General features: G+C 40.6%; 1 protein-coding gene across 5 annotated transcripts in view; it reads left to right on the top strand.

Moving 5' to 3' along the window:
* DPP10 (dipeptidyl peptidase like 10) overlaps positions 1 to 23,762 on the top strand; it is a 471,329-nt gene that overhangs the window by 205,462 nt on the left and 242,105 nt on the right. Inside the window, exon 1 of one of the 5 annotated variants that reach the window (XM_068687292.1) lies at positions 16,044 to 16,451. The exons of the other annotated variants lie outside the window; for them this stretch is intronic. Coding sequence (XP_068543393.1) covers positions 16,383 to 16,451 — 69 coding nt within the window. The 5' untranslated portion in view covers positions 16,044 to 16,382. Of the gene's footprint in view, positions 1 to 16,043; positions 16,452 to 23,762 lie in introns of those variants that run through there. 5 annotated transcript variants of the gene reach the window in all.

Raw genomic sequence — 23,762 nt, 5'->3', positions numbered from 1 at the left:
TTTAAAGAGTCACTATCTATAGATGAAGAACTCTTCTGTTTTGGCCATAGACAAACTTGTAGCTTTTTTGGAGGGCAGAAGCAGTTATAGGCTGATTTCCTGCAGTAGCTTCACTCATCCAGAAGTCCACTGTTGTCAGTATTTTGAAATGAAATAATGGCTCATCAGATGCATTGTTTTATCTCCAATTCTAGTTTTCAATTTCTGTTTTCTATTTTTTCCCCTGGTCAATTAAAGCTTGGCATGAAAATGTAAGACTATTAACTATTTATTTATTTATTTGGAAGCAGAAAGGAAGGTTAAAAACCACACCATTTTGGGATGTGACACATAACGCATCTATGTCCATAATGATGTCCACAGAGTGCTGTTGACATTAAACTTCAGGGAAAAAAACACATTGCACATCATATATATCCCTAAGGGCATTTCTTCATGCAGTAATACTAGAAGCTTGTGGTTGTTTGTCAGGTTTATTTAAATGCAGTGCTACATAGTGTTCATTTCATCTTATTGTCAAATGAACTTTTGTTCATTTTTCTCTGGGAAGTTTGAATTGCTTTCAGATTAAGTATTTTAGTGCTGTCATTCTTTTTTAGGATTTAATGGTGTTTTAATGTCCTTTTTTTTTTTTTTTTTATGAGTGACTCATATTGACTCATTGTTTCTACACAAGCTACCTCAGCAGATGCTTTGCAAATTTTCAGGGTCTCTACATATTTATGCATTTAATCCAGTTGTACCCTGTCTTGGCAGGATCAATCCCTTTGCTATGATGATTTTGGGGATTGATTACTGATTATATGGAATTATTAGTCAAGTTAGCTGGTAAAGACAAGGAGAAAAAAAAAGTATGAACATGCAGAAAACAAGGAGTGTGCTAAGAAGAATAAAGCATGAGCAAGGGCAGGACAGGTTCTGTTTCTCTCAGTATTTAAGGCTGAGTGTCATAACCATGTTGTGCTAACTCAACCATACAATGGTACACCACGTGGCACAGATTTGAGCACATAAGGAGGTGCACACATGCTTTTTGGCCTTTTTGGCAGTTCTGAGGAGCAGTTTCCCTTGTGCATACTGGACACTGAAGCACGTGGTTGCTGTGCCAGATGCCAGTGTCTGTCCTGGAGAAAAGCACTGAGCTGTGTTGGCTGTTAGCACTAGGGTAGCTAACGTGCCTGGGGAGCAGATGTTATAGGTGAGACCTGACATTATTAAAATAGTTAAGCAGGCAAACACAGCAATGCCTTCTTACTCCAGCTCCCCCATTTTTACAAGGATAGCAAGTCCGCATGGAGGCTACTCCTTGCGGCAAATGCCTATGCTGCAAAGCCCCAGGCTGAAGTCAGAGGTTTGTGGATTTCCAGCAGGATTTTGAGCAAAGAAAAAATGTATACAGGAAGTGTAAAAGATGTGGGGGGGCAGGGAAATGTGGAGTGGATTATTAATGCAGGTGATAAAAAAAAAAAAAAAAAAAAGCATATTAACTATACACATACATACAAATATTAAGTCTTTCATACTGGTATTAAGAAGTACTATATCTCCAGTGGAGGGGTTTCTCTAATAACATAGCAAGTGTTGAAGTGCTAGAGAGAGAACTTATATGTCTGACCTTCATAACAGTGTCTGCATCTGCTGCTGGTTTGGGAACATTTTCAGTTTTTGTTAAAGTCCAGTTCAGTTGTGTACTGTTTTGTGGAACATGGGTTGGTACACAGGAGTGAAAGCACATTATCTCATTTTCTGATTTCTCTTTAGAAAATTATTTAGCATCTGCAGCTATTAGGTGTTTAGATCACTCAGTCTATATACACAAAATTCATGATCTTTAATGACTCACATTTTTTTTTGTTTGTTTGAAGACTTGATTTTTATTTATTTTTATTTTCTGTATGCTTAGTTCCACCTGGTTTAAGGGATCAGTTCCTGGGCATAACAGCTTCATTGCCATGACAAGATGTTACTAGTGCTCACTTTCAATTAATGGAAGGCTTTCTTTGTAGATAGTGGACGTTATTTTCAATATTATGCTTGCAGCTTGGAATGGATTTTTCCTGTTAAACAATAAGTAGGGAAATCAAATTAGAATACTCCCAGGATAGAAAGTATGTCTCATTTATACCAAAAGGGTGTCTCATTTACAGAAAGGGGGGGTGGGGGAGGAAAAAGGTTGTAGTTCACCATTTCTAGGTTTGTCTTTTTGTACCAATTCTGAAAGCTCCTGTATAAGAGTCCAGAAGCATCTGAGATGCTGTCTTAGCTCTAGCACCAGCTAAAAACTCAGCGTAGTGCCATGCTGAAGGACTGAACTATCAGCTTGGTTTCAGCTTCAGTAGCAGAGGCTTTCCTCAGAAAAGCTATAAGTCAGGGGCAGAGCAAGAGACTGATAGCAGGGTAATATAAATCTCTATTTACTAATCTTTGTTTTCCCTTTTTTATGTATCTACTGTTATAAGACTCAAAGACTGGTAAAACTGTCTAACACTTGAATTTTTCTGACTTTTCAAGGGAACTCAGTGACTCTGAGGTTTGGCACACTGCCTTTCCATTATATCCAAATCCATAGCATAAATCTTCTATGGACAACCCTTCTGAGTTTACCTAGACCATATAATTGCTGCTGTATGGCCATAGGTTGGAGTTCCTGTGAATCAGCAGGTAAAATATATTTTGTTACAATAACGCTGATGGGTTTCATCCTCCTGATGATGATTTGTTTGTTGTCCTTTGGCTTGGATATTGCTTAGAAAATAATTGTTCTTTTTTGTGCTCTCTATAGTATGTCCTGTATTCAAGCTATTAGCTGCATTCTACATTAGAAATTAATGTTTTTCTTGTGGTAGATCCTGGTTTCTCAAAGGCAAGCATACTTTCATAAAGCTTGAACTCTGTTAATCAGTCCTTTATATAGAAATATAAAATGATTGACCTTTTCAACATGCTCCCCAAAGAATGGCTTGCTTCTCTTCTGTTCTCCTTTTTCTATTTGGAAATGACATTCTCTACCAGCGAACAATAATTTTCGAGGATAGAAAAAATCTAGAAGTTAACAGAGCAGTTTAGAAGGAATAATAATTATGCCTTGTGGGCTTGATTATCCACTGGTTTTCACCTTTTGTAATTCGCCAGTGTGATAATGTACGAGTATATCTTGCTTGGTTTGCACAGATGTAGATGATTGCTAGAAACACACAAGAACAGCAAAGCAGGCTCAATATTTGGCATTTGTAATACTACAGAATAAATACACTGGGCATAAAGCTTGAAGAGGAGCCTAGCTTTTTTTTTTTTTTTTTTTTTTTTTTTTTTTTCTCCAGAAGTGAGAAATGACAATTTTAAAAGAAATGTGCTACCTTCTGCCACCACAGGGGTAAATCCAACAGACAACTTCTCATGTTAGAGCAGGACAAAGCTTGAAAGGTTGCTTCTGAACTGTGCGGCCTCCTTTTCTCAGTTGATTATTGCTCCAGTTGACAAGCTCTTAAGATGGGTTTGAAATGTAGGTGGTCTTTCAGTCGTCCTGGATTTCCCCCTCTTTTTGTTCTCTTGTTATGAAGGACAGGCACTCTTACACGAAGATTGAGAAGACAAAACAGTTTTGTGTTTTCTTCCCCAAGAACTCCAACAGGGAGGTCTTTCTAGATGTCCTGGTGTAAAACCTACACTGCTCTCAGCTGTTCTGCAAACATGTTATGCAAACAACACTTCAAGCATTCTAATCAAAAGTGTTTCTGTTATCACTTATAACCAATCTGGCTTTGAAGTGGCTGTCAGCTCAATCCTGTCCTACAGCAAGTCCTCTTTTATAACTCTAAGTAAGCAATTAATGATTTTCCTCACGATGGCAAATCACTGCATTTTACACCACCTATTCTGTCCTATAGGTATAAAAATCAAAGATGTGGCCCAAAGGGATGGCTGGTAGAAGGTACTCATGCAGTAGTAGTTGTATATGCGTGACAGTATGTTAACACTGTGAAATGCTTTCAGCATCCCGGAGATCCCAGTGCTGCCAGAGGTCACAAAGGCAGTTCTGTCCTCCATACTTAATGGCTACTAAGCTACACTTGAAGGCCAAGCCTAAAGTCTTATCTTTCACTTCAAACAATCCAGATATTTCACATCTGACATGCACTTCATGGCAAACGGTTTCAGTTTAAGTGCTATGAATTAATGCTTCAGTCATATACACTGAGATGCTGAATTGCTAAATCAAACCTGTGGGGAGCTGGAGGCCCTGCCAGTCTGAAGTTTCAGTCCATTAACGTTTGTAGCCTTACAGTTTCTGTTGGAAATAGAGAACCTGATTCTGCATTTGAAGGCTGCTAAGATCAAAACTGATGCAGCAAAACACCTGCTGCTGGTGGATTTGGAGGCTTCCTTCAGGTGCCAGTGTCTGAACCGAGTCTGGAAGCCTTGCTGCTTCCTGAGCTGTGCTGAACAAGGCTGGGGCTATCTCAGTTACTCTAAAGAAATGCAAGGGTCTGGAAAAGGCTTTAACTTCGGTGAACGTTGTCCAGAGTGGACACTAGGAACAGTTATTCCTCAATGTCCAAGCAGCCACAATTTTATTTCTCATATTAAGCAGAAAACGTGAGTATCGACTGCTGCTACTAGATAAAGCAGTGTAAGCCCTAATGAAGCTGTTTCATTAATCACCTCCAAAATGTGCATTCAAGCTGTTATTTTTTAATGAAGCAGTGAAGGGTTATTTTTTGTTTCCTTCAGCTAGAGCCCTGATTTTTTTAATTTATTTTTAATTAAAGGGCAAGAAGCAACAAGCAAGGACAAATTGTTGGTGGGAGTAAAGGCATGTTTTCAGATGTGTTATCAAACACTTTTTTTTTTTAATCTTAAACTGAACCGTCCTTAATGCATTAAAAAAGATGTCAAGTTATGGCATGACCCCAGTGGTTAAGTGCCATTTCAGAGAGTTTGATACATAAATGTACACAATTTCTATCACTTAAACCTATCTTGGCATCATTGTGATGGCCTACTGTACTTATGCAAATTACTTTGTCTTCTTTGTGGCTTTGCAATTCTTCTTCTCGACGACATGTCACTGATAATGCCACTTTTAACAGTGACTATACGAACACAAAAAATTACTAATAATTTTCTGATGCTGTGTTTTTAGATAAAGAGTTTCCTGTCCTCTTATTTCCTATCTTTTTTTGTTCTTTCCATGATAGTATAATGCTGATAGATTTTACTAAGGAATAATGTTTAAATCTTTGGGTTTAAATATGATTTTCTTTAATGGAAGACTGTGCTTCAAGATTAGGCAGGTACTAAGACATGTCATTCTTTAAAGTTGAGTTGAAAGGTGCAATATGGAATACCCTTGTAAAGATTTCATTCTGCAACAAGTAATTAAGTACGGCTTAAGCATACCATAAAATATGCAATAAAAAAAAAAAAGACTATGCACCCTGACAGATAATATACTAAACTGCAGTCTTTCAGGTTCTTTTGCCTGCTGCCATATCAGAAAACACAGGTATTAACTTCTGTTGAAGGTCTTTTGATCAGATGGCTACATATTGACTGAACTGAGGTGACTGTCAATGTTGGAACCCAAGGGTCAAAATAAGTATATGTTTACTAGGTGTAAAACAGAGAGCCAGGAAAAGAAAGATGAAAAGCATTTGGATTGTCACAGTTTTTTTCCTTTCTCTCTCTCTCTCTAGATATATGTGTGTGTGTGTGTGTGTATTTAAGGCCCTCAAATATTCAGAAAGTCCTCACTTTCCTTCTGCTTTAAAATCATATTTGATTGTGTTGGGTCAAGCTGCTTTGACCAAGCACATGCCTTGATCTGAGATTCACGTGCATGTACTGCAGTGCTGTGGCCTGCCGTCACCTGTGTGTGAGAAATTCAAGTAACTTAAAATTTGCAATGCATTTCAGAAAATACCTCTGTGACAACAGGGTTATGCAGAAGGCTATCATTTTCATCAGTTTACTCTGGAAAAAAAATAATGTGAACACGCTGAATGAAGATTAGTGGTATTCTTTTGCATTCTTCTTTCCTTTTCTAGGTCTCTTTCTTACATTAGACAATTACATTCCCATGCAGCAATAACTTAGACCCATGTCACCGTTGTAATGACTTTGGAAAGCTATAAAGACACAGTTTGCAGAGTTTTAAAGTATGTGCTTAAAGTATATTGCTGTTGAACAAAGCACTTAAGCATGTGCTTAATTTCAGGTATGTGGTAAAGTGTCATTGGATTTATTTATGCTGCAGTCTAAGGATGGATGAAAAGTTAATTTGCAGCTGTATTCACCTGTTGTGCGGATCCAAGCATGGGAGGGAAGGGAAGGGGATGCCAGGGATCAGGAAAACTGAGGGAACTAAGGAGAACCTTAAAATCTGGTCCATTCCTGAAGTGCCTGTAAACTACCCCTGACAGTACTGCTCAGCCAAGATCTGGTTGTTGACAAGGGAAATTCCTTATTGTTGGAGGCATGCTCCTGAACCATGCCTGTGGTTCTTGGGCTGAAGGTGCTTGCATTTCCACACAGTAGACTTTACAAATCCAATTTATTTAACTACTCTTCAGAAGTTTCTGTAACTGCTTTGTAACTGCTTGCCTTATTGCTCCTATTGCTCCCTTCCTTTTTTTTTTTTTTTTTTTTTTTTTTTTTTTTTGTGCAGTGTAGAATGAGCCACAGACCTGTAAGACTGGTACTGAGAAGAGCAAATAATTTTTTTGCAGGCATGTATATGAGCCCTGCTCTTCATTTCTCCCAGAACTGAAATGTGTTTTTTTTTTTTTTTTTTTTTTTTTTTGGGAGGGGGGGGGAAACAGCATCTCACTTCTGAGTTGTTTATCTCGTAGCACACTGCAGAATGGAGCATGGAACAACCTTGCTGTGCTGCTTTTGGACTGCACTTCTGCCTCTTGTAGCTTTTGTGCACCTGATTGCGGCTCTGTATGGGTAGCACTTTGCACGCATTTTGATTGAATTTCACATTGTTGATTTAGGATCATATCTCCAGTTCATTAAGCCTGTTTTGAATGCTGATCCTTTTCTTGACGTTATTTGTAATGCACTTTCTATATGTTCCCAGGTCTGAATGTACCAGCAAATATCTGTAAAAGTACTCTTTAATGATTGAAATAATGATGGATTTGCACACAAATCTCTGAAAGGCCCTAATTGAAAATACTTCCCCCTTTGGCAATTAAATGTTAAGAAGTAACATTTTGTGTAGTTTATAAACCTTATGTGCAATAACAATTTTATCTGAATCTTGTTTTCTTGTGAAAAGATCACATGATACAGTTTCTGAACTCTTGAAGTGCTTTCTCTTAATTGTTCACAGATGATTAAAGAAATAAACTAGATTAACTGTATATTAACTAGTCTAGGTAAATCAGTGCTGTCTGTTCTTTTTATCACTTTTTCTTCTGTAAGCTTAAGCTGTTTAGATATTTATTTATTTATTTATTTTTGGAGAACTAAAGTCTCAGCTGCCTGTGTATACTTTGCTTCTTCTTCCTTGTTAAAAGCCACTGTTCTTACCATTTCTCCAGAATTATTCTGTCCCTCTCAAGTTCTCAGCTCTCAAATAGTTCAGAGATGGCTTGATGCTTCAAATATTTTTCAGTAGGATTGATTTGCTTATTTGAATGTACTTGATTTGATTATTAATTTACTTGGTTTATTTATTTATTTTTATATTCTCGCCTTCACAATATATAGTTATAATATAGTTAACCAATATATAGTTATAATATAACCAATAATATAATATATATATATATATAATATATATATAGTTATAATATAACCAATATATAGTTATAATATAGTTAACCAAGTATCTGGTCTCATATTTTTTTTTGTATGACAAGTAATAGAAATATCAGCCTTGTTTCTTCTGTCTTCTTTTTGAAGTGTGCCTGTGCTCAAGTCTTTTATTTTTTTAACCTTTTTCTTATTTTTTCATATTAATCTCATCTGAATAACTTTCCAGCTTTAGATTTGTAACCAGGTTTATATTAACGCATTTCCCTAGTGGTTTATTCTTTCTTTTAGAAACATAAAATATTGTCCCTGATGAATACAGAATGTTGGCATGTCATCTTTGTACACCTATATTGCTCTTCCATCAGACCCATATGATAAAAATCCTCCTTGATGTCTGATCCTTCTTTGGATTTTTCTGCATTTTACTTGCTCAAATGTAGGAATGTGAATCTTGGGATATTTGTGAAGATTCAGGTTTCCTCTTGATTTTAAGGTAAAGAACGACTCCAATAGTATAGTACTTTTATTCAGAGTCCATTTTATCTTTACTCAGTCATTCAAGAAGACAGTAACTCCTTCTGATTTGTTGAACTGCAGACTTCAGGACCAGGATGTGTGTTACTGATGCAGAAGCAAGACTAGCTTTCTATCTGTTCATTCTTCTGAGCAGTTTATTACACTTTTGTAACAAAACCAAATGCTGCAATGTATCCCATTAATTCTATAGTGCTGTTTACATTTTGTCTGTGCAAAAACTTCAGCTTCTTGCAACTGTTTTTTTCTTTTCCTGACATTTACATGTCACTACCTTAGATTCTTAATTATTTTCTTTTCTATAATTTAATTTCAATTTCCCAACCAAGTAGTCTGCCTGAAAGTTTCATGCTTTCATAATATTAACTTTTTGCTTGTGTGATTTTTAACTTTTTTTTTAACTGTATGCTCAGTTTAGCTTATGAGAGTGATGTGAAGAACAGCTTGTCTCCTCAATAGCATTTTTTTTCCCAAACCCACTGGATTCTGCAGGGTTAGAAGCATCAGCAATTCTTTATCTGCCTCTCCTGCCCGATAGCCTGTCAAAATCCTCAAGAGGGTTTCTGAATGTAGCTCCCAGATGAGTAATGATGCTAAGGCTGGATTTTAGATGGTTATTTAGAATCAAAGTACTGCTGTGTCAATATTTGGTCCTCTGTAAGCCTTCTGAGAGGACAGTATCAACACGATAGGGAAGTCTGCGGTTTGTGTCCAATTCTCAAGGTTAAAAATAGTCCCAGAGTTTCTGTAACACTTCTTAATGGATCCTCCTAATACTCCAGTGCTATTAACTTTCCCACTGTCTGCATTGTTCTTACGAAGTTTGCTTCTAATTAGAGACTCTTGATAATTATATTGAAAGAGAAAGCGCTCTCTTTTGCCTCAAATCACATTCTATGACTTCTGTAAGCACCCTTAAGTATCTGTGCTACCTTCTTTACTGAGCAAAAGTGCGAAAATGACTGCCAAGCTGAAAATGCTGTGAAGATATTAGAGACTGTTTTCCAAAGAAAATGTCTGGTCACCGCGATCAGAACTCAGAGTGAAGTGGGAGCTCAGCCACTTGAAGTTCAAATGGCAGTGTTGTATGGGGGTTACTTTTTTGTTTTTCAAATACTTTGTTGTTTTAGCAGGGAAATAATATGAAATTATGCTTGGATAAACCCTCTGGTATGTGTAGCTTATCCAGGCCCTCCACCAGTGTTTAAGTTCTCAATCATCCTCTTAAATTTACCTGCTTAGTGTCCCCCAAATGTGGTCTGTTTCATTGTCAGGAGATGATAGAGTGCTTCTTTCTGAGTCAGTTCTCCAGTATGAGGCTGGATTCATTGCACTGCTGTTTTTTAATAATATTCTTATAAATTCTTAATATTTAATATTAGGATTATAACTATTATTACTGCACTAAACATTGTTAAGAGGATACTTACACTTAATATTGTGATGGCCAATGTGACATCCTGCTGTATTTTTTTTTTTTTAAAGAACTCGGATGTTAAAAGCAAGGTTCTTCCTAAATCTCATGCATTTACATGCTGTTTACTTAATGTCTTCCTTGTGCTCTTGACTGGAGAAGACTTTCTTCATTTGCTGAAGATTTTTGCTTGTATTATGCAGTTGCCCTTCTTTGCCTTGGGCTGTAGCTGTGCTTCCCTGATGGATGAATAACTTTCTGCATGGATAATTTGTGTGTCAGTTTGTAAAACAATTTCAGATCCTTTTTAGGGAAAAAAAAAAAAAGTATTATACAAATCTTCAATAATATATATGTGTGTTATTATACAAGTGCTTGATACCTTCCATTATATAATGTGTGTTATGGATGAATAGGCTCTTATCATATAGTTCTGTGACAGCTCCATTTCTTATTGTAATATCATTATGGAAAAAAGCTCAGTGCTATAATTGTGTACAAAATCTTTTATCCTTCCCTTTGACCTAGGAATAAGTCTTCCAGGATTATAAAACCTACACTATTCAATGCCTCATAATCAGAATTAAAGGTACTGAATAGAGAACAGGCCTCACTGATTTGCAGTTCCTTCTGCCAGTATTTTAAGAGATCGTAGAATTATGGTGGCCAGGCACAGTTACTGCTTTTAGAAAAAAACTGTGTTAGATGCTTTTTAGAAATAAAATGCACAGAACGTCTCTGTTTTAAAGGAAAATATAGTTCTCAATAGAAAATTGGTTTGTAGTCGTTAGCATCATAATGTTTGTTGATTTATTTGTTGAGAGAATTAGAGCTGGTTGGAAAATATTTCACATGACAAAATATGTCATGCAGGAATGAAGTCTGATCAAAAAGGTCTGTGGGATTATGCAGATTTTTACAATGTTTTACAAAGGGGGAAGAAAGTAAAGGGCATGGCTATTGAAGTATTTTCTTTGATTTTCTGGCTTCAATTATTTTTTACTTCTGTTATTATCAATGTATACTGTTATATGTATTATATACTGTTATTATCAGCATATACTTACTACATTGTTTTTCACTTCATAGTTAAGTTTTGCAATTTTCCTCCTTGCAACATTGGTAAGGAGGAATGTTTCCTGAATATAATCAAGCAAGTTGACTAGAACTGTGGCAAGCCAAAACGTTTCCTCTGAGCGTATGAGATCTCTCTGGGTCACAGTAAGGATGTGCTCTGTAATGACACCTGGCTTCTGGCTGCTACCCCCAGTGAGGTCAGGGTGGAAGGTCCTGCAGGACTCTCTGCAGGTCCGGATACCTCTGGACACCTACAGTGGCACGTGGTGACTGTTGCAGCCACCTGCATTTCAGACTGGTGTTGGATATACGTATTTGAATGTCCCCATTTCTCTTGGAAACCACTGTGGTTTACGATTCTATACGTCATTAGGTAATCGGAGGTGGTGAAATCATGGTTCCTGTGCTCTTCTGCTATGAACCATTTCTTCAAACGTTCCTGAATGCTGACTGTGCATTTTACCGGTTAGTGAGAGGTATTTTTGGAAATATGGCCCTGTTCAGTATAGTTTAGCTGAAATATTTGCACGTGTGTTTTAATAAGTCCTGTAACTACCTTGCTGGAATATATTTGCATTTATTTGTATTAATTCAGTGTTTGCACCGATTGCTTTTCTAAAACAAGACAAGAAGAGAAAAACACAAGTACAATTTATTTGCAAAGAAAATAGCCTTTCATTGAAACAGACACTAGAATATAAGGTGTTCTGAATGCAGAAGGTGACTGGAATTTTCCCCTCTAAAAGAATTTAAGTGGGAAATTTCAGATATTCTGTCATTTAAAACCAAAGCCCTCTGTACAAACCCACATCCTGTCTGTTTGTCAGGTTTATGTACTTCTGAGTGGTTCCCCTCAAGTATTTTTAGTTTTGGAAGCCCGCAGCTCCACTTACAACACCAGCAAAGAGCAATCAGCCTAACTTTTCCTGGGTTTGATTACATTAGTTTGATTTTTAAGTTCACCTTTATAACTTCAAGGATTTTTTTTTTTTAGGCTGGTTGCTACAGATTTAAGAGGAATCAGAAATCCATAATCAGAGTATATTCATAAGATCTGATTTTAAAAAAGCCACAGAGAAACTCTCAAGCCTTGACCTTACAGATTTCAGAAACTCCTCAGCGCCAGGATGCATGGAGGGTGTGGGTAGGGTGACTGCAGCCTTGTCCTAGGTGGCACGATGCTGAGGTGAAAAAGAGATGAAAAAACACCTGAAGTTCCTGGCTGGTGCAGGTTGTGAAACCCTTTTGATCTCACTCAATTGGCTTAATGGCAAAAAAGCAGAAGCTGTTTTTAGGAATGGGTCAATTGGATGTAGAAGATTTAATGGGCTTTTTATTTTTATGGCAATGCTTATAATTAGCGGTCAAGTAGTATTTACATCTTCACTGAGCTGTACAGATCTCAATTACTCAGTGCAGAGTGCCATCGAAAATAAGCAGAAAGCAAAACAACCAGTTCCACTCATCCTGGTTTTGTCCTTGTAAAATGCCCCATAAGCAGACTTACCAAAAGATAAACCCCTTCCCTGAGAAAGGGAAGAGACCTTCAGTGTGTCAGGTGCTCTGCAGGTAAATCTCTGGAGAGACAGGACCATGTGGGCTACTGGGTTTCTTAAGACAGAATTGCCCTTGTTCGGAGCATCCTTTGCTTTGCACGTATGTCCTGCCCTTTTACACCCCTACCAGGCTCCTGGCTCACCTCCTGGATGTCCAAAATTGGCACTGTGCATGAACCTGCTCTGCCAATGAAAAGTCAATGATATTGAGTTGGCACACAATGCATGCTGTGACTAGTGAGGAATGCTCCGATGGATTCCATATTCTATTTGTGTGGATGGTAAAATACTGGTGTTACATCTTGGTTTGTGCACCCAGATCTTGTGTATGATGAGGAAAATGGAGAAAATAACAAGCAGGTTGTAGGATAGCAGGTCAGTTGGTAACTTATATGAATTAATGCAATGGCTCTCTAAAGAACTTAATGAGAACACAATTCCATTTCTTTTCACAGCTATTTCACCCAAGCCTTTAGAAGACATGTAAATGATTTTCCTGCTGATACAACGAGGTGTTTTGGTGCAAATGGTACAAGAAACTGCCATAAATACTGTACACCTTAATGGCTTTTACCCATATGGCATTAGTTTTAGTACCAGGCTCCTGTTTCAAAGATGTGTCCCATTACTGGCTATAAAACAACTGTTCTTTTAAACAATCCAGTCAAATGACTTTGAACAGTAATTAAAAGGGGGAAGAAGGAAAAAAAAAAGACCTAAATAAAATTTTGTGCAGGCAGTACTGAAAAGTACTGAATTAATTTGTTATCTCCAAGCCATACTACTAACCAAAGAACTGGCATTCAAAAATAATGATAAAAGTGATGATTGAGTGTTATTAATGAGACTGAGATTGTTAATTAATTATTAACTAGTGATTATTAATTAGGTATTTATTTTAAGAAGCTTTAGTTTACTCTGTGTGTATAGAGCCACTCCCCAAACTCCTAGCCCCCAAATACTTGTTTCAAATAGTTCAGATTGATTTCTGAATACCCAACAAGCAGCACGCATGACCTTTAATGAAACCAGTGCTGCAGATCGCATCCCATTATAGTGAGAAAACTCACTGTGAATATAGTGAATAACCAAACTTCAGCTAAACTGACTGCTAATGTCTTTTTCCTTCTTGATTGATAGTGGAGCTCCAACACAATGGATCTCATCAAAACCAAGCTGAAAGCAATCTCTCTTTGAAACATACCCATTCAAACCCTAAATCATTAGAATTCTTTAGCTCCGATAGGGGCTTGGTAATTAGTAGAGTTACAATAGACCTGTGCCATAAACAGCATGAATCAGAACATGTCTGTTTCTGAGGCTTATTATTTGTATTACTGTAGCACCTAGAGGCCACAGGCAAAATCTAAGTCTCTGCCTGTTATGCACTGCCCAGAAAAAATAAGATCCTCAGTCCTGCAGCACACAGCCAGCAGAAATGAAGGATTGGCAGCAAAGGCTGCTCTAGAGAAGTAAAACAGAGCAGGGGGGATCGATGTGCAAAAGATGCTGTCTTGGTTGCCCTTTCTGCTTTTTCTTCACATGGCACAATTGTTATACAAAAAGAAACAGCAGCAGAGGGCAAGAATGTAAAGGGACAGGGCTGACAGCAGCAGCAATAGAGAAGTTTGTTAGGTAAGGAACTGAGAGAGAGAAAATAAGGATGTGAAATGGATGTGAAATGGAGGGGTAACAGCAGGGATGGTGTTGAGGTAAGTGCAGGAATGGCTGATTCCTGGGCTGAGAGGAAGCAACCTCACAGACTGACAACTGGGGTCAGTAACGTATGTCCTCGCCGTGAGCTCCTGAAGGTGGGTCGCATGCAGTGGGCTGCAGGTGAGCTTCGGCATCATACTGGAAAGGAAGAGATCATTGCTAAATTTAGACAGTTCTTCTACCTTAGGTGGCACCATCTGTACTCCTCATGCTCTGGGGAGATGTTTTTATCCAGCTTCGGGGCTGGAGGCCCCCAGACCTCTACAGGTAGCCCATGCCACTGCTTTGCTCCTGCCCCACCATTTGGAAATGTGTTTTTTTCCTCATATTCCACATGTATCTTTCTTCCTGTTTTTTAAACCTACTATTTATTCCATCCACTTTGTACACAAGAGATTCTTTTCATTCTTTCACAGTACCTTTTAAGCATTCAACCAGTATTTCTGTATCTGCCATCAATTTTCTCTCCTTTATGCTAACTGATCCCAACAGTTTTCAGCTTTTCTTCAGAGGGTGTGTATGCCAGCCCTCTGGTTATCTTTGCTACACGTCTGTGTCGCGGTGCATTTGCTGACTCTGCCCCTGTATATGCTGTCCAGTGCTCTGCCACCATTGACAAGGTCAGGATTTCTTCCTGTGTCACAGGGCACTGTCATGTTCATGACAGAACTGAATGTAAGGCAGTGTCCTGATGAGATCCTCCATAACTCCCTGATTCTCATCCAAAAAAGTGCTCCAGCCTGCTGTTCTCCATCCCTTGCACACACCCTTTCTGACTCAATTGCAAGTCTTTGAGCCCAGGTTCAGTTCCTTTCAGCTCTGCTGGTGTTCTCCAAGATGCTGCTCATCCTCCTCAGCTTCACACTGCTCGTGAATCCATTTCAACATGCTCCACCACCCTGGTACTGGTGGGAACATGGGCAGCTCCCCTTCAGGGGGTCATTGGGGGCCCCTTGCTGCTTGCCTTGTGGCTGGTAGCTGCGGGAGATGATCAGATACTCAGTTTTATGCACATGATGTTTCTCTATCTCGCTAAACTGTCCTGGAAGGCAGTGCTGGAAGCCCTTCTAAATCAAGATAGATGACATTTACTGCTCTCCTATCCACAGGCCTGTTACCCTATTAAGGAAAGAAATTAGATTTGTTTGACATGGTCTGCGCTTGACAAATTAATGGTGGCTATTAGTCAGCATCTAGTTTTCGGCTAGGTGCTTGCAAAGTTCATCTGATTATTTTCTGTAGAACTTTTATTGGAGCTTGAAACGAAATTGCGTCTGTTCTTGGTGGAGGAGTTGATGCAGTGGTGGGTGATGCGGAAATAATGCTCAGTGCTCTGTGTTGTGGGGCTGACTGGGCTGTAATTCCTAAGTCCTGTGTTCCTACTCTAGGCTGAAATCTTGGTCATTGTCACTGCTATTAATTGCTTGTGCCACCCAGTTGGAACTGACCTTTCTTCTCAGTTCGGTGGAAAATAGTGCGACCCACCACTTCTCATGGTATGTGCTCCAAGCTTCCCTTCCACCTGGCACTTGGAGGGACCTATGCTTGCAGGGGCTGTCCCCACCAGTCCTGCGCTGCCCCCCCAGCACACCCCCTCCTGCACAGTGACAGTTCTGTTTGTCAGGATCACCAACCAGCCCACCCCAATCCTCCATGCTCTGACTCTCTCCTTCCTTTACAATGCTCACTGACTCGTGGCCACCATCCCTTGGGCTACCACCTACCTTTACCTTTCCCGTGCTTAGAAACAAACCTCCCCCGTTATCAACCCTTCCAAAATAAAACCCCTTGTAGCCGGCTACAAGGACACTAGCGCACAGCCCCCGGGACCGCGATCTGTGTGCACCGTGCGGCGCCTCTCGGGGCACTGGGGCCGGGGGCGGTGGGGCTGTACCGCCCCCGTGCCATGCTGCCGGAATGGTCTCTCCCAGGCCGGCGGGCACCGCTGTGACACCTGCTGGCTGCTCGGCGGCGGGACGAGGCGGGCCGGCCCCCGGCGGGCGGAGCGGAGCGGTGCGGGAGGAGCGGGGCGCTCCGCGGCCGGCGCCCGGCGGTGATGCTCGGGCAGCCCCCGGTGCGGGGCACGGCGGTGCCGGGCGCCCCCTAAGCAGCGGAGGCGCTGCGGTAGAGGCAGCCCCGCGCCCCCCTTCTTATTTCTCCTCCTTCCTCCTCTTCTCCCTCCTCCTCCATCCGCCGCCGCGCCACTTCCAGGGGAGGCTGGTGACATGCGGCTGGCGCCCGGGGAGGGCTGCCCGGGGCCGTAGCGGCAGCGAGAGGCGGCGAGAGCAGCCCAGGCGAGCCGAGCCGAGCCCCCTGCGATGACAGCCATGAAGGAGCAGCCGGCGCACCCCGGCAGGGGGAACCCGCCGCCGCCGCAGCCCGACCAGGTGGGACCCGAGGCGCCGAGGGAACGGGGAGAGGGCGGCCGCTGTCCCGGCGAAGTTGCGCCGAGACGGGCGCAAGTGATGGGGTGGTAGAGGGCGACCCTCGGGGCGGAGGGGCCGGAGCCCCGCTTAGCATCCCTGGGGGGCTGGAGAGGGGAGGCAGCTGTGCGGGGACCCCAGCGAGGGGCAGAACCATCGGGGGCTGCCGGGAAGCTCCCGGGGTCCCGCAGGAGTTTGTGCTCCGCTTTATTAGGGTGGCGGGAGCCGTGAGCGGTGGGATCCTGTCCCGCAGAGCCGGGTGCTGCTGAGCGCCGGGGGAAGCGGGGTGCGCCCAGTGCCAGTGGCGGAGCCACCGTGGGGCCGGCTCCGTACCGCAGCCGGGGGCGAGATGGATCGGGAGCGGCCCCGCTTGGCTCGGGGAGGGGTTCCCGGGGGGGTTTGCCCGCACCCCGGCGGCAGCCGAGCCTCTGGAAGCGGGGACCGGGACCGCCGGGCATCCCCGCTCCTCTCGGCACCGGGGCGCTGCGGAACGAGATCGGCTCGGGCAACATCAGCGTGAGGAGGGCGGCTGGCGGGGGCAGAGCTGAGCTGGGCTCTCAGCACCGCCAAAGCCAAGTTTTTCGCTACCACAGCCCTGCGGCTGCTGCTCCAGGGCGACGCAGCCGAGAGGGGTCGGGGGCAGCGGCCGGGCGCTGCCGATGCTGCAGGGGCGGCCCCGCGGGAGGCCCGGGTTGCGGAGCCATCCCCTGCCCACAAACACCTGACACGGGCTAGCTCGGACCGTATTTCTGACACCAGGAGTGGTGGTGTTTTTTTTTTTTTTTTTTTTTTTTCCACCCTTTTTTAGTGTTTTTAACTCCGAACGCGGGCTTGCGGAGCATAGCTATCTGCATCCCACATTTTCAGTCTCTGTTGCGTGCCTTTGCACAGCTTAATTTTCCCCTGGTATGCTGATACCGGGTGAAAAACATCACCAAGACGAGCTGCTGTGCACGGCTGCGGTTCAGAAAGCCTATCTAGCCCGGTATCCAGTCCTGCAGGGGCTGTTCGTTCAGGCTGTGGGTAGTCCTTCCTATATCAAGGCACCTAGCGTCTGGCTATATTTAAAGACGGGTTCTCTTTGCTGGAAAGTATATGCCTTCTGACACATCTCTGTGTAATATTGATAACATAATACATTTGAGTTTGAGGAGCGGTCTGGTATCTCAAATAAATTAATTGCATAAGTCATGTTATCTGGAAAAGGAAGATAGGCAATGCATCAGTACCTAAATTTCATGCAAATACTAGAATTTATGGAAAAGTCGAGATCATTTTGGGTAGCAGAGATTCACAGAACTCATAAATTTCATGAGCATTGTTTTGCTTTAGAGAGATACTGCTTCTAGACACAATAAAAAGTACTTGAACTTAACCAGTCTTTATCCCTTCGTATTCAGCTCAGATGTGCTGAATTGCCAGAATGGGTTTGTGTTGTTAGTGGGTGGAAATCTTTTCAGAGCAGTCCTAGTATTATATACCAAAATGACTCGTTTGACTGCTCTTTTAGGTCATAATGAGGAATGGCAGTAAGTATGCCATTTAAAACACTCCAAGTATTAAGAATTTATCCTAAGTATAGGAATGTTATTATGAATTCTTAGCTTCTCCCAGTGGTGGATGGGGACACCACTGGGCTCTCTACTGTGCCTGACTGCGCGGAGCATGAGTGCCAAGTCCTGTGTGTTTGCATCAGCTTCCTCCAGACCAAGTTTGGTTTTCCTGGTAAAAGTAGATATTAAATCAGTTTTGATTGCCTGTTGCCATAGATGCCAGGGATGTCATTCTGTGCAGTTGATAATGACGTCACTTAAAAAAAAAAATAATGTTGCTTTCAGTGGATGGCAAATCTTCCTATGGGTTTAAATGGTAGCAGTAGGGGTGTGGGCCTAAATCCTGCTATGAGCTCACTGTTGAGTGAGGCACGAACAGAACATTGAGTTTCTGGCCTGGGCATGGGTGGTATGATACCAGGTTTATGTTGGAAAATGTTCTTAGTACAGCAGGCTAAGGCTGTGACCTTAGCAGGGGGATATTATGGGCAGAAGAAGCTTTTAGCTTTTTGTGGTTGAGCTGGCTGCAGCTGTGGTGGGAATGGGCAGAAGAATGAACAGGGGCTTGTACATCCTCCACAGTTTTCCATAGCCCAAAGCACTGTCAGTGACTGGTCCATCTGGCAGATGTAGCTGTCTTAGGGCCTTCAAGAACTCCATCTCTGTCAGGGTACTCTTACTTGACATTTAATTTTGCTTGATGAACTTGTATAAACTTGTAGCCTCGCTAGAGGTGATGACTGCAGTTCACTTACTTATTTCTAACGATAAGCCACATCGGCATGGAGAGGGCTTCTTGAGATACCATGAGCGGCAAAGCTTTGCTGGTATAGAAGTGGTTGGGCCTGCGGACAGTCTAAGAAGAAGTAAGGAATTGCACCAGGATTTTCTAAGAGTAAATCTCCTTTCTGATTTCAAAGTCTGGTATACAAACACTCCTGAGAACAGTCCTACTGAAGCTGATGCATTTGTGGTAAATTTATAGGCTTGGGACCTGAGCTGCAGTTTCAAATTATAGCAGGCTAATGCTGGGACTCTCCACTTAAATAAAAGCTTGGATCGACTGATTGAAGCATCCATAGCTATCAGCTTATAAATAAATTGGATACAACTTCATATCCAACACTTCCCTTGATGGTATTTTTAAAGCAACTCTCCCCTGGGTGAAGGCATCTAATAACAACTTCCATTAACAGCACTATTGATGTTTCAGCAATTGGTTTGATAAATTAGCCAGATTTATTCTCAACTCTTTGCTAAATGATGACTCATATTTATTGCTAAAATTACAGTTTTATATTCTGATGATATAACTGTAGAAGGGAAATAGCTGTAAATTACTTGTGTTTCTCCTCATTTCTGGAAAGCTCTATCAAAGGGCTCAGACTTGTGTCACTTGAGCTGTGTCGGAAGCAAATCTGGCTCCTCCTGTACAAGAGGGAGTACAAAAAAGGGTGTTTTTAATCTCATAGTTTTTAGGAACTGTCCCAGGGTCTTAGACAATGATGTTTAGTGATTGTTTTTAGAAAGAACAACCATTCGGTAGTCAGTGGACACAACATATTTGAGAAATATAATGTACCTCTATGACTTGCTGGTTGATGAATGTTGCTGTCTTTGCAGATGAAAAACTAAAATAATTCCTCTAGGTATTACCTTTGTGAGGCTTCAGTCTGTTTACACAAAACCAGATGATCTACACCACCTGGTGCTGCTTGCTGTTCTTTGTGTATATAGAAGACAGACCTTTGAAATTTATAACCATCCTCTCCTGAGCTTCTCTTACTCAGCTTAAGGACTTTTAAAAATCGATTTTAAAATACAAAAAAAAAAAAAAAAAAAAAAAAAGATTGTTTCTTTACTGTTTGTCACTTACAAACTACTGCATTCTTGTGCTTCAAAACAGGTGAGCAGAAATGAAATGAGACTACATTGTGTTGAATTAAATAGGGAAATAATTTGATAAGCATATGAATTACATATTCAGTATACATACAGGCACATAGCTTCATGACTGTCCTGGTTAAGAGGTTGGATTTTTTCTGTCTCAGGACCACTTTCTGTCGTCACCAGGCAAAGGACATATTCTGCAAGTATATCTGAACAAAAGAGAACAATCTGTATTTTATTTTTCAGTGACTAAGGCTAGAATGGTTTATATTTTTAGGTCTTCCTTCATTGCGTTTCCCCAGATTAGACTCTGGTCTTGCAGTGGGAAAAATGCTGATGGATTGTTGTGTTTGTCCAAAGCAGTATTTATCTTAAGGTGGTTTTACCAAGGTGAAAGGGCTCTTCCCTGCCCCACTGAGGTAATTTTGAGCTCAGTGGGTCAGGAAAAAGCTTGAAGTCTTAATTGTATACTTACAGCAGTTCCAATAACATGAGAGATTATTTAGGTAGTCAGATCCATGTCCTCTGCTTTTTGATTGAGTTTAGAGTTAGCTTCAATCTGGGATAAGAAATTCTGTTCTAGTACATAACCCAAAGTGACTTCGCATTTTTCTTTCTTACCCACCTAGCAGAATTTTGTACTTGTTATATTGTGGCAATATATCAAATGTGCTGGTGTGCAGGGTTCAACATAATGTCAAAAGCATCAGGTAAAAAAAAAAAGCCAATAAAAGGAGAGAAATAAGGTTATATTATTATGCCCATAATATTTCTTAAAGAGTTAACATCTGAATCGTAGCTTTAACATTTACATTCTATTTCTTACACTATATATATGCCATGCTATTCCCATGCTTGATCCAGAAAGAAATATTAGAGACTTGCAGTATCTGTTTAATATATGACCGGTAGCACAAGAAGCTTATGTAGAAAGTATTAATAGTGGTGGTTTGGAATATCGTTCAGGGTTCAGGATCTAGGGGAGGGAAAGGAGTATGCATCTTTTAAATACTACGCATGGTCTTGATGTGCTTTCTCTTTCCCATGTGGCTGTTGAGATGTAGTTCAGTCACGTACCTGATTGTGGGGATCAGCACAAAAATCCTGAAGCTCATCTTCAGTCTTCATTACATTTCTAGTCTTCTAATGTGATCTCTGTGGAGAAGGGGCAAGTAGGATCTCAATTTTGGTGAAGTGCTTCTCATGTTAATTGAGAAACATCATTTCATGTGATATTTTATAAGTAGTCTATTTGCATGTAGGATCTTGTGTAGCTCAAGCAAGCAGCAATTTTTATTTATTTATTTTTGTTGGTGGCTGTATAGCACACAAATGTGTTTCTCTGTACCTCTCAATTTCAGAAGTTAAGAGTTTCTCTTAAGAAACTCTCTTTCCTAATGCAGAATGCTTTCCAAAGAATTTCCAATGCTTGATCTGTCCAGGGCACCTGCAAGGAACACTGCTGTGAAGAGGTGTCTCTTGGCAGACATAAACCAAGGCAATGGTACCCATGCTCTCTTGCTCCTTGCACTTTCCCATCATGGCTCCCATGTCTTTATCTTTCAAAATAGAGTGCAGGAATCAGTGTAGCTCAGCACCTGGTTACTCAGCATTTGGAGCCCTCCACTTCGCAGGTGGATTAAAGGGATTACTCACTGCAGAAATGCAAAACCTGGGAAATAGGGTAATCTTTTTGGCTATTCTGGGTTGCAGTGAGTTACAGGCACGCTGTAGGTTACATAGTAGCCTCAGATATTTGAGCATAAGTACTGCATTAGTTATTTTAAAACCTACTTTCTGTGTTTCTTTCCAATATTTTCCAACTGAGGGTATTGCTTCAGGCAAGCTATTCTGATAATTAACAAGAGGGAGGAACTCTTTAAGCACGCTGAGATGTTGTTTGATGTTGTTGTAGAATTTTGAAAGCCATCATCTTAGCATTTTTTAGTAACTTGAGGGCATTCAGAGATTACACACATATGTTACTGACTCACAAACATGAACAAAAGCTTTCTTTCCATAGTGGTTGTAAGGATGCATTTAACTTGTGATCCCTAGAGAAGTAGCTTAGTTGTTATTGTTGTTGTTTTTTTAAACTATTAGAGCTTGAAATATGCTTCACTTATGGAAAACTTTTAAGTGTACAAGTCCATACTTCTCATATTATACTTTCTCTAACATTGCATTGGAAGACATGGACAGACTCTACTGCTGAGGCAAATGCCTGTGTCCTGCTAGTGGGTAGCTGCAGTTGTTTGATGCTGTGTTTGTAACTGTTAGAAGACCTATGTCATTTTTTCAAGTCCATGCATTAGCCACAAGATTTCAGCTGTCTCAAATTCTGTAGCTTTCCACTTTAATCATACACTTCTTTTGCGCTCCACTCAGCTGCATCGAATAATGTTCATGAATATATGATAGTAAAAAGAACAATGCTGATGGTGACTGATGATGATAAATTACTGTATTTATCCATTAGGAAGGACAGTGGATGACCTACAGATCTGAGGCTGAAGCTAAAAGACCTTTTCTAATAGTTCTTAGCATTGTTGGCAACAGTTACATAACTTACTATGTATCATTTATGCAGAGAATCTGTAAATATTTTCAAATGATTCTCAACCAAGATAAAAGCCCTCTGATGTTTGGAGGATGATGTCTTAAGAAAATCAGTTAGGAAGTATTATGCAATGTTATGACTTAAAGAGAATAAAGATTCTTTAAGGGCTTTGGGGCATTATTTTAGACCGTCTGGGGCAATATTTACAATTTACATTCCCTCGGGAATGGAAAAAACAAAACAAACCACATTTTGTAGCTTTCCAGAAAACAAACAGGGCAAATATTAGCTTTCTTTTTGAGAATAAGAACAGAATTCTAAATGCTAGTGGGAAAACCATTAAACTTGTTTGGAATGCTGGCCGAGTGCTAGAAACTAAATCAAACACTGCCAGTGCAACTGATCGTTCAGCCTCAGTGTTTGTTCTTTCTGCTCCTGCCTGCACAGGGACTGCTGGCTTCTTTTCCCCCTTTCCTATCCTAAGGCTTCAGAGACTGCTTAAATCAATGCATTTAATATATATTAGGGGAGTCTTTCAGAGGAAGGATTTGAGCTTAAGTGCGCTTAATTAGGAGTAATGATGTGCTGCAGTTTTAAATTTTATGGTAGAACTGTTCAGATTGGATGGTCTAATGAAAGTTCTAAACAAACACAAGATGCCTGTAAGAGTTGGGTGGTATCAGTAAGAAAATGTACAGAAAATCTTAGTTGTCCCTGCTGGAAATGTTGTTTTAGGCATTCTTACCTGATTTATGAAGAATCCTGCAACGTCCCTGTGTGAACTGCAAAATAACAAAATCCTACTGAAAAGTTTAGGCAAGGACTTATTGTTCTAGGGCACAGATGATTGTATCAAGTAATTAGATGTCATCAAGCATAAATATAAATTTAAATCTTCTCAAGGTAATAAGCTCACAGAGTCAGAAACTTTGAAATGAGTGGGTAGCTCTTATGCAAGGGCATTAGTTACAAAACGTTCCTTTTTATTTTTAATTCAGAGGTTCATTGTATTGTGGCACATTGAATACATGTTACCTTTCAGTCCTTGAGATGGCTGAAAATATTTATACATCCTAGCCTGTTCCTAATGTACTTATTTACAAGAATATTCCCCTAGAAAGCCGTGGGACTACTTATATGAATAATGTCTACAGTACTAATCATATAATTTGCACTATAATCATTTTCATTATATCCTGGAAAAAAAAAAAGATAAAAAAAAGTCCTTTAGTATATGGTAAGATGGGTCAGGCTGCAGTACTCAATCTGCAT

Source organism: Anas acuta, chromosome 6 (genome assembly GCF_963932015.1).
Source record: "Anas acuta chromosome 6, bAnaAcu1.1, whole genome shotgun sequence".
NCBI lineage: Eukaryota > Metazoa > Chordata > Aves > Anseriformes > Anatidae > Anas > Anas acuta.
Note: the sequence above shows the minus strand (reverse complement) of the source record. Positions and strands in the feature narration are given on the sequence as shown.